Source organism: Nansenia antarctica (genome assembly GCF_963989245.1).
Source record: "Nansenia antarctica genome assembly, chromosome: 4".
In the NCBI taxonomy this organism is placed as follows: domain Eukaryota; kingdom Metazoa; phylum Chordata; class Actinopteri; order Argentiniformes; family Microstomatidae; genus Nansenia; species Nansenia antarctica.
The window spans coordinates 18,907,868-18,928,972 of NC_137689.1; the positions used below are offsets into that span (position 1 = coordinate 18,907,868).

Here is a 21,105-nt window from a genome sequence, read left to right on the forward strand (position 1 = left end):
GGAGGAGATATGATATTATGTATTGAATGTACGTATGTCTATGTGTCTACACTCTTAGAGAAAAAAGGGTCCTTCAAAGGGTGCCCTACTGGGACTAGATCTCTTTAGATCTAACTAGAACTTTTAAGAATATTTCAGTAATGTGGAGCTGTTATATACAGTATGGTATAGTATGTGTCGGTTGCAGTTATATACAGCATATATGTGTAGGTTGAAGGTACTATTTGATATTACGGTATCATTGTGACTAAATGATTCAGAAACACTAACAGACACAAACACATGAAATCAGTTTGTTATCAAATGTAACCCCCCCCCCCAAAAGTTTGAAAAATACAACAAAAGGGGAAAAACATGCAACAAAAATACCTTCATCTCTCGGTCTGTTCATTGTAGACTCATCGTGTTTTTTTGTGAGCGGACCTAAGGTTAAGAACAAAAGGGGGGGGGAAAGAGAAAAGACAAAATTCAAAAAGATTGCACTTTGCTGGAAAAAAGCAAAAACAAAAAGTGTAAAACAAGAAAGGAGAAAAAATACAAACCAGTAAGAGATCATCTTTCTTTTTCCAAAGGCTCAAATGCAACCGACCCCAAAAAGTAAAGGAGCATTACAAATATAGCTTGTCCTGAAGAGACACTGCAAACTCATCTATTTTATGACTGTAGTCCTGTTTTGCCTTGGGAATGACCCCAGACCACATTCACCATCGTTTTTTCCCATCCACTCTCTTTTAATGCATTTCCTACACATTAGGGCTTTGTAGAAGAAAAATCTATGAGTAGAATCAAGCCGTCATTCTTTGTGGTCAGAAAAAAACCGGAAGGGAATGTGAACCCACTATAGATCCTGTTGCCACTCAGCCCAGTGCTGCAGCCCTCGGGCTAGAGGACTTCTACACCACGTCCACAGGGACTGGAATACCAGAATACACACAACACTGATAGTACCACCAGGGCACGCACACGCACGCACGCACGCACGCACACACTGACACACGCACATATACACGCACATATACACGCACATATACACACACACACACACACACGCACACACACACACACACACACACACACACACAAATGAGCCCACTGAATCTGATCCGTGGGGACAGCAAGCGGCCTGCATGAACACTGACCCCTAACAACAAGTGACACACTTACAGATGCAGTATACTCATACGCACCCATAGAGTCACACAAATGATATGCGTCACGCGTGACCAGACAAAAACACCCACTCAAGAGACATCAATACAAGTACACAGGCCGTTAAACACGGGGGAGGTGGGGGGGGGGGGGTTCAGTATTTAAACAGCCGTGTGAGGGCTTCTGACAGGACTCCCATTCTCCAAGGTCAGAGAGGTGGCCCACATTAAGCTTTAATGATAACTGCAGTTAAACGCTCTATAGGGGACAGCCAGTAACAAGCGCTATCAGAGTAACCCCTCCACCTGCCAGGCGGCGCGGCTCTGCGGTGCGCCAGGGCGATAGGGATCCTGTTCATTTGTTTATTGTGTCTATCTGTCAGGGGAGCTCGCCATGGCCGTGGCATCACTACAGCTTTTTTCACGCTCCCTCTCCATCACTGTTAGCATTCAACATGCTATTATCTCCCAGCTACGACACACACACACACACACACACACAGCGCTCTTACAACACACTCTCACTTTCACAGTGTGCTAACGATACACCTCGTCACCTTGCCCAGCGTGCTAGCAACATGCTCTCCTTTTTTTGCGCGCCGACGACACACTCTTTACCCCTCACAGTGTGTGCGAGCGACGAGCGTACACACACTCTCTCATCTGTGCTACGCTAACACTGTACTCTCTGTGCGGGAGCCGACGGGCTTCATCACTCACACAGTGTGCTAGCTTCATCTCTCTCACGGTTCTCTGAAGGCACCCTCACAAGGCGCTAACAACACACTCTGTCACACTGGGCTGAGAATGCTCAGACATATCTATTAAAAACAGCCGCTGTGTCGCCATGCTTCACACAACGGTGGATGTGGAAACAGAGACACACCCAGCCCACGTGAAAGCTATCGCAGGAGAGCGGTTCCTCACATGCAATTGCAAACATTTTTTTTGAAGAGAGAGAGAGGCTGGGATGGGGTGGGGGGTGGTGGTGGTGTTGGTGGTGGTGGTGGGGGGTTAGGGTTGGTTTGGAGCGACCTGGTGATGCGATCAGTGTTGAGGAGATGTAATGGCCTCCCCCGGTGGTGTAATGGCTTGTTCCAGTAAAAGCTTGAGGGTGGTGGTGGTGATGATGGTGGTGGTAGTGATGGTGGTGGTGGTGATGGTGGTGGTGATGATCATCACTGGGGTAGTGGTGGTCTAGTGGATAGTGAGTTGGACTTGTGATCGGAAGGTTGTGAGTTCAAATCCCGCCTGAAACCACACCACTACTAGTGTGCCCTTGAGTAAGGCACTTAGCCCTCAGTTACTCCAGGGGGAATGTCCCTGTAATTCGTAATTGTAAGTCGCTTTGGATTAAAAGTGTCTGCTAAATGGCAAAATTAAAATTATAATTAAATTGGTGATGGTGGTGGTAGTGATGGTGGTGATGGTGGTGGTGGTGGCGATGGTGGTGGTGGTGGTGGTAGTGATGGATGGGGGTGGTGGTAGTGATGGTGGTGGTGGTAGTGATGGTGGTGGTGGTGGTGGTGGTGGTAGTGATGGTAGTGATGGTGGTGGTAGTGATGGTGGTGGTGGTGGTAGTGATGGTGGTGGTGTTGGTGGTGGTAGTGATGGTGGTAGTGATGGTGGTGGTGGTAGTGATGGTGGTGGTGTTGGTGGTGGTAGTGATGGTGGTGGGGGAGGCAGGTAGGCAGGTAGGCAGGTTGGTAATGGAGAGGGAGGCAGATAGATTAGCCCCCTGCCAAGTCAGCACTTCCGCTTCACTCCGCAGCACTCTAAAACCACACCTAGCCGCTTAATGGAGACCACTCTGATTTCGTACCTATGCTCTAATACCCCATTAGAGAGCTTAAGCTGCACACAAAGAGCAGCTTCACTGAAATGGGCCCTGGCTGTCTTTGAAATTGAGACTCCCAGACTTTCAGCTAAAGACTTTACATGTGCATTGTGTTTTCCTGGAAGCCAGCTTTTCTGGGTTATGTTCGAGGAGACTAAATCGGCGATTACAGTTTGGATGTGTTCTGTTGGCTCTGTGGAGCTGCCAAAGGCTTTTTGGGGTTTTGTTTTGTTATCGGGGGTAAAAAATAAACAAACCTAAAAAGAAACACGTTTGAGTGCACTATCTATGGAAGTTCTCCATAGCTCCAGCAATTTTTTGGGGGGGTGGCTGCGACAAGCAGGTATGACAGCAAATCTCCCCTCCTAGAGACCCAGACACAGGGCTCTGCGGAGAGGAACAAGCAGGGCCGTGTTCAGCCACGGTCTCATCATGTCGCGGTGCTGGAGCCTCCTCTCTCAGCTGTCACATCCTGTTCTACAGAGGCTTGGGCTCGCAGCAGAGAACAGCCAGCCAGCATCTTAAGAGGAGGGGATGGCTGTGGGGGACTTTTACCTGGCTGAACCACTGTACACAACATCTCTTGTCTGGATGAGTGTGTGATCAACACTTTACAACGCAGTCAACTAAGAGGATCTAAAAATGAAAACCACATCTTACAAAACATCTGGTTCTAAAATGAAATGCTGACGACATGACATATATCCAGGACACGCATTATGTGACAGCAGCTGGTGAAACCGGGAACAAGTCGCCAACCGACAGACTGTTCAGACTTTTATTCCGAAAGATTTAAATCAATTTCAGTGTTGTTGAAAATCGATGACACACTCGCTAGTCAAGCCAAAGCATTGCAAAATGCAATGGATTCGGTGAGTAATCCACACTACTAACTAGTTAGTGTAGAGTAGTGGGGATTACTTACCGAATCCATTGCATTGCAATATTTTGGCTTGACTAGCGAGTGTGTCATTGATTTTCAACAACGTTGAAATTCATTCAAATTGTTCAGACATTCCAAACATTTTGATTGGTTGGCGATTTGTTCCCGCTTTCACCAGCTGCTGTCACATATGCATATGTACTGTTTTGTAAGATATACATACATTTACTTGTCTATTTTCGAATCTCTGTTTGGCTATCAGTCTTGAGGAAAGTTTGTGTCAGGAACACCCTGAGGAAGGTTTGTGTCATTTTAGGAAAGAAGGCAGTGGTGATGTGGGGGGTTTGGTGAGCAATCTGGTAGTCATATCTTGTGTGGGCTTACTGTCGAAAATGAAAACACCAGTGTCTAAAAGCCTCATCCTTCTGTGTTTGGTCAGGTTAAACAGGGCAAACTGCAATTTTCATTCCTATCATTCTACCTGCTGGCACTCGTTGCAATTCCCCATCCATAATTCTAACACAAATATTAATCGAAATAGACAGGAAACAGATGCGAGCAGTATCAGTGGTGTGATGCAACCCAAAGAGTGAGAGAAAGCAGACGCACTTTCTCCAGCACCAAGAATCATCAGCGCACCAAAAAACACACCCTCGAAATCATTTTAACAAGCTTTGTTTGAATATATGTGCGGTTCAAACGGAGCTGGGGTCAACAGTGTTTTCTTTTTTCATCGCGTACATATCCTCCAATTAAGATCTAGGCAGCACACTGACTGACAAATGATGTAATGGGCTGCTGTTCAGTGAAATCCAAGGGCCCACACGAACGCTTCGCTGCAGCGATACCCCAGCACTGTAGCACTACACCCAGCCCCCCCCCCCCCCCCTACCCTCCTCCAGTCAACAGTGTTTCTGTGCGGTTCAGTGAGCCAGGGGCCTGAACACAAGCTGTCTCCTGTCTGTCTCCATTTCCCCTGTGCAGTAAAGGGGATGAAGCCACGGTGTGTCATGTCCGCCACGGTGTTGTCTCTCTTCTGACGAGGTGTCAGACATCAACCCTCCAATCGGGTGGCGGCAGCTCCCAGTGCTACCAGTCCTGTTCCTGCTCAGTCCCACTTTCTCTCTCTCTCTCTCTCTCTCTCTCTCTCTCTCTCTCTCTCTCTCTCTCTCTCTCTCTCCCTCTCTCCCTCTCTCTCTCTCTCTCTCTCTCCCTCTCTCTCTCTCTCTCTCTCCCACTCTCTCTCTCTCCCTCTCTCCCTCTCTCTCTCTCTCTCTCTCTCTCTCTCTCCCTCTCTCTCTCTCTCTCTCTCTCTCTCTCTCCCTCTCTCTCTCTCTCTCTCTCTCTCTCCCTCTCTCTCTCCCTCTCTGTCTCTCTCTCTCTCTCTCTCTCTCTCTCTCTCTCTCTCTCTCTCTCTCTCTCTCTCTCTCTCTCTCCCTCTCTCCCTCTCTCCCGCTCCGTCCCGGGCTCTGCGGCCCGCTTGCTGAAATATGGTTTTTAATAAAGAGCCTGGACGGTAAACGGCCGCTCCGCCGGCGATAAAAATGAAGGATCTGAGGCCCTCGGCGCAGGAACGTCTGGAGGAAATAGGAATGCAGTGACACAGTGCTCTCGTCTAGCAGCCCCGGCCTCTCTCACAGCACACTTTCTACGTCAGGGACCCGGGCACAGCTGGACTAAAGCGAGCCCCTGTGTGTGTGTGTGTGTGTGTGTGTGTGTGTGTGTGTGTGTGTGTGTGTGTGTGTGTGTAGGTGTTGGTGTCAGAGTGTGTTCTGGTGTGTGCCCTGTGGTGTGCCCTGTGTATGAGCACATAGTGTTGTGTATGTATGTGATATATGTGATATGTGGGATATATAGTTTTTTTTATTTTATTTTTTTCCTTTCCTAACACCAGGGAGCCACCCCTCCTAAATTTCGTTGTTTGGTACCTGTACTGTAGCAATGACAATAAAGTCCAAGTCCATTCATTCATTCATTCATTCATTCATATATATATATATATATATATATATATATATATATATATATATGTGTGTGTGTGTGTGTATGTGTGTGTCTGTGTGTGTGTGCGTGTGTGTGTTAACTCACTCTTCACTCTAACAGTAGGTCAGCTTTGTTTTCATTATTCCAAAAAAGCCATTCGAATTTCATTTGAGTTGAGGAAGCAGCAGGCTACACAGTGGCCTGGTTGGGAAGGACATAGAACTCATTTGCATTCAGAGCCAGTGACCTCCTCTTCGACAGCCCGCATAGAGAGAGAGAGAGAGAGAGAGAGAGAGAGAAAGACAGAGGGAGGGAGGGGAGGGAAGAGAGGGAGGCAGAGGGGGAGGGCAAAGGGAAGGGAGAGTTACAAGGAGAGGGAGGGGGTGAGCAGAGAGGTAGAAAGTACAGAGGGTTTTGCCTGAGTATTTCCTCTCCCTCAGTATTAGTCAAAAATAGGCATCGTGTCCTTTGTGGTTTCCTCTGACTGTAGTGTTGGGTCATTCAGGGTCTGAGATAGAGGTAGCAGATGGGAGTAGGAGAGGATTAAGAAAAAAGTAGGATATGTACAGGGAAGAACTGAACAGCTGGGTATCTAATACATGTCGATACTGGATGTACATGGGAAACAAGCATGTTTGATGAACTACTAAACCTTTATTCTCTGTCTCTCGCGCACGCACGCCATGCCACGCACACACGCCACGCTCACGAGTAAGCATACAGAATCTGGTCCACGGGGACAGGAACAGGCCTTGCCTGAACATTGACCCCTAACAATAAGTGACAGAGATGTTGACAGGAACACAAGCCGCACGTTAAAACACTCTCTCTCATTGGTTCTAAGGATTAAAGGACTCAAACAAACAAACACACACACACACACACACACACACACACACAATACAGTAGTTCAAGCGGGGCAGAATGTTTTCACTTTTAGTCAACCATTTCACAAAATAGCAAACAGATTTCACCATTTCAGTGGTAGACGCCGTTTCACCATTTCAGTGGTAGGCCGTCAGACGCCATGGCGTTCAGCGAGCGCTTATACAAGATGTACCACATGACTCATAGTGCCCTATTTAAACAGTGTTCAGTGTCCAAGGTACGGCATCCATTAACACAATGATTAAATCTAATTAGCCAACAGGGTAAAAAACAGATTTGTTGGCCAGCCCGAGACACATTTCTGTCACGTTATCGGTGCTCCTTCATTTTCCACCTCAACCCAAAGATGCTTCATTCCAAAGGCATCCCCCTTTTGTGAACATGGAATTAGATAAACCTTGAGTTTTCTGGGCTAATTAGCCGGCGTGTGCGCACTAGCAGAGGTGCGGCGGTTACTGATGTATTCAATGTCTCATTTCCCCCGCAGAAGAATCCTGATCCAATTTTCACCAGATCAAGGGCTGCTGGGATAGCAAAAATAGAATAATTTGTTTGAGGTTTGTTCTTGCATCAAAGGCAATCCACACGATAGTTCTTCTGCAGTGTCAACTGCTATTTATTTATTTATTTATTTATGTGTTCATATCACTCCCCCCCCCCCCCCCCCAACCCCCCCAACCCCCATCATTATCTGAATCTACATTCATATTATATATACTCCAGAGCTTCAAATGACTATTGAGCAGTTACCATCTTTTTTGTTTGCCTGTGAAGTGTATTGATCGTATTAAAACGGAAATTAATTTGGAATGCTGCCAAGACGTGGCCCAGAGTGGATGGTGATGTCACATCCTTCACAGCAGCCATGGGATTGGAGCACTGTGTCTCTCTGTGCGTCATGCCTCATACACATACAGAAAGGTGCATGTCGGCTTAAAGCTGAACGTACTGTAACTACTGTATGCTCATTACTTTTATGAACTGGATTTTAATAGCTAATGGAGTGAGAAGCAGAGTGTACTGTAATAGAATCTGGGTTCCCATGGAGAGTGAGACTTACATATAATACTACTGGAATGCTACTAATCATAGAGAATCCAGAAAATGAGGTTTACGCAGAGCTTTTTTTTCCCTTATCAAAATGGGGTCTATATTGTGAGGCCAGTGTTTCAGCTGTCGTAACCATGGTACTGAAATGGTACCGAAATGTGTGGACATGTGCTTTTGTGTCTGTTCATTTTTAATAACGTGACTCATGTTCAAGGTCACCTGCTAATTAGTTTGACTGAATAATCAACAATTTAGACAAATATGCATGACGTCCTGACTAGAGTGGGCAATCTCAAGTAATAGCATTTAGTTCTTTTCGTTTTTTTAATTAGTGAAAATAAATACTTAGATAACCCAGTGAAGAGTAGAGCCAAAACCCATGAAATAAAGCAGATAGTAAAAGACAATAGCTCTTTCTTGCTCTACTTAAAGACCCCTGTCACATTAAATGAAGGAGAGAGCTATAGACCCCTGTCAGAACTAATCAATGCGGATAGAGATGGAACAATCTGCTGATTCAAGCTGTTCTTATTAAATTGGTTTGGAGCAGATAGAGGGGACTACTGAACGGAGGGTTCTCAGGCAATAATTTGCAGTGACTCCTGGGGCCAAGTGTTAACTACAGGCCGATGTATAGCATGTGAACCCAGTGGTCTGCAGACCTGGAGTGGACATATCATCTGTGTGAAATGCAGCAGAATCTCATCTTGCTCCTACAGGCCCTTCATGCTCACTGGCTCCCAACCAGGAATGAGTTTCCTAAAAGCTTAGGAGCACCAGGATAATCTTTTGTCCATTGCCTCAAATAGACTTAAGCCAAATACAGTTCCTGTTACCGCAAGGGTTCACATGCAACCTACTGCAAGAATGGCTGTCTGAGCTCGACAGAAGCTCGCTGGAGGCTCCATGCAGACACACACACACACACACACACACACACACACACCACACACACACACACACACACACCACACACACACACACACACACACACACACACACACACAAACACACACACACACACCACACACACACACACACACACACACACACACACACACACACACCACAAACACACACACACACACACACACACCACACACACACACACACACACACACACACACACACACACACACACACACACACACCTCCCCAAAGAGGTGCAGAGATACAATCTTGAATCTTGAAAATTATTCAATATGCATAAAATAAGTGCTCCTAATCCTATTGAATAGATTTCCCTCATATGAACAAGGAATACTGGCTGAAACCACATTAGGGCTATACTATAACTGACGCTCAAGACTCAGCAGACACATGAGATTTCCAACACCAGGGCTGAGATTCCTAAAATAATTCAAGTGAATGCCCTTGATACAAGTGAGCCAATATATGTAAATATACAAATATAAACCTAGACGTCTCACAAGTATGTTTAAAATATCTTTGATTTGAATAGGAAGGTGCTAATATATAGATTTTTTTTTTAGAAGCACACAGTGGAGAACCAAACAAAGCCCAGTTGAGTCAGACAATAAGGATTCTCGTGTGTATACATAATGATTCATCTATTTGTTTAATTACAAGGACATCTTTTTTCCTTTAATACTTTGTCCTAGATTTGCTGTCGTCCCCAGCCAAGACAAAAAGTTTCCATAGCACTTCCTATTACAGCACGGAATAAAGAGGTAATAACATGGTAATAATAGCTTACAATTAATAATAACATCTGCATGTGTTACTTATTGAATTGCATGGTAACACTGATTTAAGTCATTTCTAAGGCAATCATGATTGCAGTTAATTACTGGGGTATTAGAGTACATAGAAATAAAATGTGGGTAGTTGATTTGAATACATTCTGTAAGAAATTCTCTGTTACCAAATAAGACCAACCGAGTAACAGTAACAGTGTATTCAATTTTATTTTGAAGTGGCTCTATCCTGTTCATTATTCCACTCATCAACTGGAGTACAATAAAGGCTGTAGCAACAATAGCAACATTTTTCTTGAGGATGGGGGGGGGGGGCTTGAACCGGAAGTAAATACTACATGTTTTATTAAATGGTAGATGACTTATAGAGCGCCTTATTCCAAAGTGCTTTACAATGGCCTCTCATTCACCCATTCACAGACACATTCACACAACAATGGCGGCAAGCTACCATGCAAGGCGCCGGCCCACTCATTGGGAGCAATTTATGGTTCAGTGTCTTGCGCAAGGACACCTTGGCCAGCCGGGGTTCGAACCGCCAACCTTGAAATCATTAGACGCCGGCTCTACCTCCGGCTCTACCTCCGGCTCTACCTCCAGCTCGTTATTATATGGCTTATTGCTTATTGTAAGCATTTGTGTTATATTAGTTTCATGTGTACTGGGTAAGAAATGGTAGAACAACTTCAAAAGTTCATCACAACTACCAGGTAATTACTACATACCAATGGGGTAAAAGGTGTGACGTGTGACATACTTTTCCCTTGGTGATGCCCCGATTTCAAGTTTAATTAAAGTCTTATTTCAGGGTAACACACCACATATCTCATAACATGGTGCTAAAAATATGGTTTATCATTTTCATCTTCCATCCCAGATCCTCGTTCCACAACGTGGACAAACATTTCTGTTGTGTTTGTGTACCCTACAGTATGATTCAGACACAGCAGAAATGCTGACTACAGCTAATAAAGAGATGTTATTGGGCAAAAAAAAAGTATTGTGTACTGACTGTGCAGAACTGTACGTACATCGAGAAACCCCCTCACACTGAACAACAGACAGTGATGGAGGCTGACATGAGTGTAAGTGCTGCTATTCTTTAGTAATATCATGGGCGTCTGTTGGCCCAGGTTAAGAGCTCTTGTTTCTCTGATTACATCTCCTGACTGAATGATCTAAATGATACCACTCCATAAAGATGCTTCAACATAATCTCCACTCACTGGGAAAAAATACCAGTCTCACGTGACAGGAAAGAGATGAGGGGAGTTGAACATGAACTATGTCCTGTTCCTTTAAACGTGACAGCAGCTGGTGAAACCGGTTGCCAATCAATCAAAATGTTCAGACTTTTATTCAGAGAGATGTAAACGTCCAAATCAATGACACACTCAATTGCCAAAATATTGCAATGCAACAGATTTGGTGAGTAATCCACACTACTACCTAGTTAACTATAACACTACTTTACATTGTTAGCAGGCTCACAAAACAAGCTGTGTTAGTCGACTAGCGTGTGTCATTGATTTTCAACATTGTTGAAATCCCAGTTTCAACAGCTGCTGTCACAAATGGTATTGTCTTCCTCTGGGATGTGAGGGCCAAAAAGGAAGTGATAACTGACTCTTCCATGGGTGTGAATCTGGGAACTGCCCTTTGTCATTAGGTAACTTAATCTACTCCATACCTGGGGTGACTTCCCATCCCTACCATCCATAGATTAGAGCCCTCAGCCCCATCACCACGAGACTGCCACAGTATTTTTATTTAACCTGCATTTATCCAGGTTAGTCGATAAAAGAGATCTTATTTAGAGATAAAAATCTATTTTCCAAGATAGACCTTACTGGATGTTATCTATCTGGGCTGATGTGTGGAGCTGGACTCACCGTCCTCAGTGGGCACGTAGATGTTGAGGTACAGGCAGTCCTCGCTCTGGTTCTGCACGTAGCCCGCTGCAGCATCCAGGTTGTCGGTGAACCACACTGGCAACATGATCTCGGGCAGCACCCCGTGCACGTTCTGGGGGCACACCGGGGCAAACTGGGTGGCGTTGCGGATGTCCTGCCATGAGCCCGGTGCTTCGGGTGGCTGGAAGCGACGCTCGCCAATGGGCGGGGTCGCGTAGGGCACGCCCAGGTACTGCTCCACCGGGCCCAGGATCTCATTGTTGAGCTCCTTCCTGACGCCCCGCAGCTTGCCGTAGCCCGTGGTGACCATGGGGTGCTTCCCCAGGTCAGCCCTTTGGCATGAGGAGAGGGCCAGGCGCAGGGCCAGGCCCAGTAGCCACACCAGGCAGGTGTCAGACATCCGGCGAGGGCTGGAGCTCCGCGTCCCACCAGAGCCCTGCCGGCTGGGGGTGCTCACGGGGAAAAAGGACATGTTCTCTGGTTGTATGTATGCCCAGAAAGCAAAACAGCAAGGAGTTGTTTGTTTGTGGACAGAAAAGGGTCAAGAGAGGACCTCCAAATACCCCCCAAAAAGGAGTAGATTGTAGGAGATACTGGGAGAAATAGGTATCTGGAGGGGGGTTGGGGGGGGTGGGGGGGAGGGGGTTGGTCAAATACAAAAGTGCAAAGTGCGTTTTCCTAGCATGGTGTGAAAGAGCAGGCGTAGTGAGGGGGAGAAACGGGGGAGCATCGTCAGGTAGACTCTACGGTCTGGTCCATCCTCCTGTGTGCTCCTGATAGGCCAGCTGCAGTCTGACAGCTCCCACAGCCAATGGGCCGCACCTAGGGGGGGACAGAGTAGTCACAGGTTATTATCAAACAGTGCCCAGTTTGTGCAGGTAGACAAGTCAACAACTCTGTATAAACATCAGTCACATTTGCATCCAAGCATGCAAGATTTACATGAAATCTTGAGCATTACCGCCGGTGCTCTCAACCACCCCGGTGAACACATTTTCACATTCACATCTTCAAATGATGCATCATCCAAGCTACAGCATGTCGAATGTTACAGCATGTTACAGCATGCAAAACGCTCGTCAGCCATGTCATTGACTTGACTCCTCAGAGAACACGACAGCCGTAAACGCCTGTTGACACATCAATCAGGGGAATAAAATTGTGTGACACCTCCCTAAATCCCCCCCCCCCCCCCCCCCCCCCCCCTACGCCGCCCCATCCTCCAGTGCATGTGTGTTGGCTTCCCCCACGCGGCTGTGTTTAGTTGGTTCCTGCCTCTTCATGGTTCCACTCGAATGGGCGGCACTAATCTCACTCTGGCTTTTGGGAGATGGAGTCATTTAGGCATGATAAAGGCTTTATGTGATGCTCACTGTCTGCTGAACGCACCCCTTCCCTCCACCTCTACACCAACCCCCGCCACTGCAGCCGCCCCACCTGATGAGAGAATGAAAGTGATGGCAAACGATGCTACAACACACTGAGAGATGATGAGGGTAGAGGCATCCGGGTGAGGGAATGGAAAAAAGAAGAGTCTGCCAGCCACCTGGAGAGACAACTCCATTCATCACCAAGCATCTGACTCCATTTGAAGACAGACAGGCTGTCTGTAACAGTGCCTTGTTGTAAATGAGACAGATATACTGAATGAGTTTAAATTGACTCCAGTCTGTTCATATTCAATCTCGGAGACACAGCATGTAGTGTGTGAAACAAAAGCAGAGGAACATATTTCAAGTGTGCAGAAGTTAAAGGGACAGCTGCAGAATATATTTCCACAAATCTACCAATGTAGAATGATGACATTCCATCAAAATCGTCTCTATGATAATGTTTATATAAAAAAAATAAGACATTTATTTTTAAGAACATTTAAGAAATTATACACTTTTATTTCCACTGTTTGAATTTATCAAAAACTCTTATACCAACAATATTTTGCGGCTTTGACGTCAACAGTAGCCAGTTAGCTAGCTGCTCCATAGCCACACAACTAGCGATCAGCAAATTCAATATATGCACACACAAAAAAAAATGTTTCAGATTCACTAAATAAACCATCCAACCAGCTACTATTCTAATTGAATTGTAATGTTTTGACAGCTGTCAGTCACTTGGGTGTAGCATGGTGTTTCGGAATGGACTAAGCTAGCTAAACTCCATCAATAGAAATCAAATCCAAGTTTATTTATCATGAAATGAAATGGCTGTCACGAGCAGCTCTCCACAGTGCAGTGTAAATATAAGTATAGGAACAAAAAGGGAATAATAACAAACACAAGCAGTAAAGTACTGTGATGGCAGAATTGTTATGTATCATTGAAGGGTTTATAAATGCTTTATTTTGTATTGTATTCATTGAAAATGTTATTGATGTGTCTGTGGTAATAATGTGCAGAGGGAGCAGTTTTTCGGCTAGTTTGCAAAGAACATCCTGTAGCTTAACCAGAATCTTGTCTGTAAGCATGTCTATGTCTGAAGGAAACAACGGTAGCTTTTCTCAGTAAAGGGGAGCCGGTTTCGTGTCGCACGTATGTGTGCTGTCTGAGTACAAAATGTGCTTCTCGCTCTCTGCTATGGGCTCACTTCATCAGACATACTTGTACTCTGTATTGAACTGAGACTTCTGTGTGCATAGAATAAACACAAAACCTGTTTGATTCAAATTCAGAATTTCATCAACTCACCAATAAGGAATATACTGTATATAAATCCCCATTACAGTACTAAATAAGACAAAGTAAATCACTAAATTCACAACCTGGTTACAAGGTTAACAACCTGCTGCTGAACAAGTCAAAGACCCAGGAAATCATCGTGGACTTCAGGAGGGAAAAGTCTGAGGTCCAGCCCCTGCTCATCGACGGAGAGAGCGTGGAGAGAGTCTCAGCCCTCTGATTCCTGGGGGTGCACATACAGGATGACCTGTCCTGGAAGAACAACACAGCAGCCACCATCAAGAAGGCACAACAGCGGCTCTACTTCCTGAGAGTCCTCAGGAAGGAACACATCAAACAGGAGATAATGGTGGCCTTCTACCGCAGTGGAGAGCATCCTCACCTACGGCATCTGCAACTGGTTCTCCAGCTGCACAACCGCGGAGAGAAATGCGCTACAGAGAGTCGTGAGAACAGCCCAGAAGATCACCGGCGCCCCCCTCCCCTCTCTGGAAGAGCTGTACAACACACGCTGTCTCAGGAAGGCCTCCAAGATCTCCAGAGACCCAACCCACCCTGGGTACGAACACTTTGCCCGGCTGCCCTCGAAAAGGCGGTACAGGACCATGGCCGCAAGGACAAACAGACTGAAGCACAGCTTCTACCCCAGGGCCATCCAGGCCCTGAACACAGCAAAGACCTAGGTTCTGGGCCCTGGACAGTCTGGACGGATTGATGGCAGCTGCTGGACTGAAAAAATCAGGTGTAGTGCTGAGGCACAAATATGTACATTTCAAGCCTGCAAACTGCGACACTTTAAATTAATGTGCAATAACACTATGTGCAATATGACAACCCTAGTCGTCTATCTGTACAGTATAGTATAGTGGATAGTGTACATAGCCTTTATTTATGTAAACCAGCTCCTTCCCTTCTTGTTTTTTATTATTATTATTATTATATATATTTTTTTCTTTTCTTTCCTAGCACCAGGGGAGCCCCCCCTCCTAAATGTCGTTGTTTGGTACCTGTACTATAGCAATGACAATAAAGACCATTCATTCATTCATTCATTCATCATTCATAAATACAATCAACAACAATAATAAGTCAATCAGTCAATATTAGTGTAGCCTTGGATATGGTGGAATATAGTACAGGTGAGCAGGAGGTTGTCTGTAGTGCAGGTGAGCAGGAGGTTGTCTGTAGTACAGGTGAGCAGGAGGTTGTCTGTAGTGCAGGTGAGCAATGCTGCTGGGCAGCTGGGGGAATCAGTTCAAAGGTATTTTCGCTTGGAAATAGAAGCTGTCTCTGAACTTGTTGGTCTAGGACCGGATGCTCTGGAACCGTTTGCCAGACTGGAGCGAAGAGAACAAGGCATGGCTGGGGGTACTGCAGCCTTTGATGATCTTCCGGGCCTTCCTCAGACCGCTGGAATAGATGTCCGGTATGGCAGGGAGCTCACTGCACATTTAGCAAAAATGAGTGGTCGAATCAGGTGAATGTCCTTATTTATTTCAAGGTATGGCATTATTTTTGCTGAACTGCCTGATCTGTATTGGCTGATAACAGCTATCATCACCATCTGGATATCACCAGAGCCAGGGCGTAAAAGGAGCTATGCTAAAAGCCTTTGAGCTGTATAAGTGATTTACAACAAATATTTGTTGAAGCAGATAAAGAATAAAGAAATCAGAGTATGATCGGATGTTGTCTTTATTCTGAGTGCCAAAATACATTTTCAATAAGATATTGTCTGTAGGTCTGTATGTTGTGGGTCTTCACGGTCTAAGGACAGAGTCTTGCTCGGGTGATTCACCTTGGGACCTCACACTTAACGCTTTTCCGACATGCCTCTGGACAGATTCGAAACAAATATATGCGTATTTTCTCCCAAAATACAAATCTAAAGTGATATGTCGTATTGGGACTTTTAATTGGAACACATGAAACAATTCAGAACATTTAACAGCAACCTAAACCTGCAACCATTCCTTTAAAAAACTAAACAAAGCAACAACACAGTGTAACTGCCCCTGACAGATAAAGGAACATGATGAGATACAGCGTGACACACTCTGATAGTAGAAGGCAACATAGCGTGTGTGTTCTAATGGGGAAGGGAATGTGGCAGTTTGAGAGTCCCTCAATCTGTCTTGGGCCGCCAAGTGGAGAGTCAGTGAAGTGAAGCGGGTGCCAACCCATCCTCTTTACACAGCGAGGATTTACACTCCTATAGCCATTGACATGCGATCCAATTAAACCTCCTGTTTTACAATACAGTCTATGAAAACAATGATGTACTATGACGGTTAAGATCACAGTTGGGCAGTTGGTGCAGCCAGGGGACATCTACATGTGTCGTGTCGCATACGAGGGACAGATTTCACAATAACATGTGATCTATTCTCTACTTGGGTTAGAAGGATCCTGTCTGTGTTGGCTGAAGATTCGAGTATTGATCTGAATAACGATCTGATACATTCTCAATGGAGTTGAGATGCTCCAGTGTTAAAGAAAAACAAGTTCTTGATAGTGGTTGATATAATGGTATGTGTGGTGGGTGGGGTTTCGAAACCTGGGTCTCCCACATGGATGAGGCTTGTGAGGAGTGTCTACCATTAGGCCAAGAGGAAATCCACAAGGTCCAAGATGCGGCACTTGAGTTTTCAGGGCTCAGGCAGGGCTATCTCATTACAAAAGCTTGCAAATCACCTCTGCTACATACTGTATACTGTACACGTTTCTAGCCTGTGTTGTAGGTGCAGTATAATCACCATGGCATGCAGGTATGAATTGCCATGGTAATGAGATCGCTCTGTCTTCCCTCTGATTATTGGAGATCCTAAAACGTCGTTACCCATGCATATTTATCAGACATAATTAGGGCCTGCATATCGCTCGTGGCTGGTGGGCTGAAATTAGGTTTCATGAATATGCATTTGTATTTATTAACCCTGCAAACCCTGCATAAAAAATGTAAAAAAACAAGACTCCACAAAACAAAACAGCAGCCAATGGGACAGGTCGGATGTGAGGATGCGTGAACAGGATACGAATAGTAGAGTTGTGCAGTGCAGTGGCCATATCTTCAGAGATCCCACCTCAATTTGAACCCCACGTCTAAGAGAACTGGACCACAGGAGTAGCTCCTGGATACTACTGGCTAATAGCAAAGTGCTTATACACAAGCTATGTCATATGAGGAATATGAGCACTGCTGGAGAGCAATATTAGGCAAGCCACATTGCTACTCCCTACCCATATTGATTCATATAATGTATACCACAGCCTTGAGTGCATTAAAGCTTTCATAAAATGGAAAGATAAATAAATGAGAGGGTAGAATGTCATAATGAGTCTTTTTTGGGGGGTGCTATGTCATTAACAATAGGAGAAATACAGATTCAATCCGTCCTCCTTGACCACTCAGCAAGCTGGAAAGTTGCTACTGTATTTGTATACATGTTATAGGAGATTAGAGCTGTGCTCTATTGTGTTATGGGCTGGTAATCAGAGTATTGACTCCATACCATGAAGCTATACACTGGAGATGGCAGAGCTCCAGTGGTTTCAGACAGCATGATAGATTACCGACCCAGAAGCTGTCAATAAGAAGTGCTTACATTTCCTCTTCAATAAGGGCCCCGCAGCTCTTTATGTTTCAGGGGGCAGATGATCTTAGACTCTCCTCCCTACACACACACATACCCACACATACACCTACACACACACACACGAAACACGTGCATGCACACACGCACGCACACATGCACGCACGCACGCACACATACACATACACACACATACACCTACACACACACTCACACATGCACACACACAGGCACACACACAGGCACACACAGAGGCTCTAAGAGACAGGTTTATTTATATATCAGCATGATAAGGTCAGCTCATAAATCACTCACAGATATATCATATTTCTCTCTCCACGGTGTGTATACAGGATGTGTGTGTATGGGTATGAGAGTGTGTATGTCGGTAGGAGAGGGTGTTGTGTGAGGTGTGTTTTAGCCCCCGGGTGGTGGCTCCCACACATGAGCTGTTATTGATTAGCTTAGCATGGGTTAGGGTCAGGTCCTACAGGGGCTATAGTCAGTCAGACTAACCCAATGCCCAACTCCATGTATGCATGTGAGCTAGAGACACACTCTACATACACTCACAATACTTGACACGCTCTAACACAGGATGGTGAATGCTGAATGCAAGGGTGACACAGTGACAGTATTCAAAAATAACCCCCACCCCCTCCTCCCCGTAATAATAAACCAAAACATCCTAAACGTTATTTTCCATGGAAAGGACATAAATATCTAGTGGTGACACGTGGGAATAGCCTTAAGCCTACAACCCCAGAAAATCTAAACATGATTGTATACAGGACAGTTTTGCGTACGAAGGACAAACAGCCATTCTCTCTGTCTTCTCTCAGGTGAAGCTTGTTTGATGCAGTATTGCCTTGTAACTGCAGGACAGTTTTAGAGGCGTGTTTAAGTGGACGAATGGTCAAAGTGAACCGTGAAAAACCCTGCAGAACGGTGGCATTTGAACACAGACACGATCTTTTGTCTCAGCCGCTGGTGCTAAGACCACATGCATGCTGTTTCAACCGTCAAGCTGTTCTCCTGAGCGAGTCGACGTTCGGTGGTGACAAGCAGCTTAGCATGCCAGAAAGCACAAGGCGGAAAACAATGTTTCTGAGAGAACTGATACGTGTTCAATCCGGAGCCACTCAGGTGGCCACTTACAGTACAGCATAATGAGCATAAAACTCACACGCCTGCACACACACACACACGCACGCACGCACACACACACACACACACACACACACACACACACACACACACACACACACACACACACACACACACACACACACAGAGTGGATTTACCTCATTCAGTAAAACTGAAAATCTCACTAAATCAACGTGAATGTTATTCCTGGTTAATCTGCAGAGGACTGTAATATCCCGTCTCCCGCTCCAATCTGTTCTAAATTCTTAGTGAAATCTATTCTTAGCAAATCGGTTCTGGACAGCAATATCCCACGGAAGGTTAATCTGTCTGAGAAAATAATCATTTTAGCATGTTATTTCTTGTTACTGTGTGACCTCATAATTCAGAGTGACCTCATAATTACACAGAACCGCAGGGTTGTCAGCACTCATGAAGGCTGAGAGCTTCATCCCACAAGTCCCTCTGTTCAGCGTGAGCTCTCCTGCTCCTCTCTGAGAACGGCTCAGTCCTCACCCCCCCCCCATCCCTATCTCCCTCCAGCCAGGGGAATTTCGAGATTACCACAAAACAGTGAGTTCCCCCACTTAAAGTTATGATTGTAATTAACCCACAGTTCATCAATGACTTCAAAATAGGGTTTTGGAGAAAGAAAAAAATGGGACTTTGGGGCTAGGAGGGAATCCTAGAGGGGCCAGAGAGGAGACGGAAGGCCATTACATTCGTTTTCAGATATTCTTTCTTCTTCCATTTCTCCCAGGATCCATCCCTACAAGTCACAGCATGGGAGAAACAATCAGATAAACAAGCTCATGAATAATCAAATAAAAGTCAATTAAGGGGCCTCTAACGAAGCAGGAGTGGAGGTTGTTAACGAGCTAGTGGAGGAGGCTTGGAACATAAAACAGCGGGTAGAAAGGAAGGTGAGAAAAAAAGCTAGACAATCAATGTGTCGCCCACGGTGACTACTGTTCTTTACTCTTAGCGCCCGCAGCCCACACCACAGACCGTCTGACCGAACCCCCCCGACACACACACACACACACAGACACTTCTTTGACAGTAGCCTTTGTGCTGTAATGTGCTGTGCAAACGATCATCACCCAATCACTCTGCAAATTCACAGTAGAAGTATAAGAGTGTGTTCCTTGCATTTGTCTCTCTCTTGGCATTCATGAATGTCAGTATGCGTATTACTGAAGCACACTGGTGTGAACAATCTGGCCACACACTAATTACTGTTTATCTAAGTAGCATACTAGGTGTGTGTGCGTGTGTGTGTGTGTGTGTGTGTGTCCATGTGTGTGTGTGTGTGTGTGTGTGTGTGTGTGTGTGTGTGAGGGAGTGTGAGCAGTGTGACAGCTGCTTTCCCTCTAGCCAAAGCTAATTTAAGGAGAGCAGTCGTGGCTGAAAAGAATGGGCTGAAATGTTGAATAATAAAGCCATCTTGGCCCCTGCTAAGACATGGGGAACTGAGCCCAATCTAGCTGACCCACTGTGTCTCTCTAATGTGATGTCAACGTTGTGATTACACAGTGCCAGAGGCTCTCATCTCGGCTTCACGTACTACCATGTGATGTCTGCTACAGTACTATGCTGTAACGAGGATGCATGACTTCATATTGTTCGGTGGAGTTTGAATAACACCCAGACAGCTGAGAGATGCTGAAGTTGACTGGGGAACGGGGTCTGTGCACGCTGCGGTCACGCAGGAGGTGGTCATGGTTTGTTTAAAGCAAGTGCACCTGGATGTGGGGGGTCTCGCCGAGAGTTCTCTCTCTCTACCCCCCCCCGCCCGCCTCACACGACGGAGGCCTTTTAGGATGCGGCGGCCACGCACGGTCATGGATTTCAAACAGCTCCAGCCGTAGCGTACCGACACATGCCAAACACACGCTCGCGCGTGTTCCAACAGAGCGGTCCATGCCTAGGGGGCAAGACTCCTGAAACAAATGCCCCCTCAGCTTCAACACAGAGGGCGGGGGGGGGGGACAGGATTAGGCCCATGGGAGCCAGGCAGGAGCCTGCAGCCAGGCTCAGCAGAGAGAGAGAGAGAGAGAGAGAGAGAGAGAAGGGGAGAGAGAGAGAAAGGGGGAGAGAGAGAGAGACACAGAGAGAGAGAGATTCAGAGAGAGAGAGAGACACAGAGAGAGAGAGACTAAATCCTGTTGGTGTGCTCTCATGTGTCTGTCAAGGTGTTTGCGTGGGTGTGCATGTGAATGTGGGAGTTATGCCGACATGCATACTACAATATGTGTGGTGTGTAA

At 45.8% G+C, this 21,105-nt stretch overlaps 1 protein-coding gene across 1 annotated transcript in view; it reads right to left on the reverse strand.

Moving 5' to 3' along the window:
- nlgn2b (neuroligin 2b) overlaps positions 1-11,892 on the reverse strand; it is a gene marked incomplete at both ends in the record, with an annotated part of 33,647 nt that extends 21,755 nt beyond the window's left edge. Inside the window, 2 exons of the mRNA XM_080529754.1 lie at positions 370-423; positions 11,400-11,892. Of these exons, the coding sequence (XP_080385880.1) occupies positions 370-423; positions 11,400-11,892 (547 nt within the window). The remainder of the gene's footprint in view (positions 1-369; positions 424-11,399) is intronic.
- Between the last annotated feature and the right edge of the window lie 9,213 nt (positions 11,893-21,105).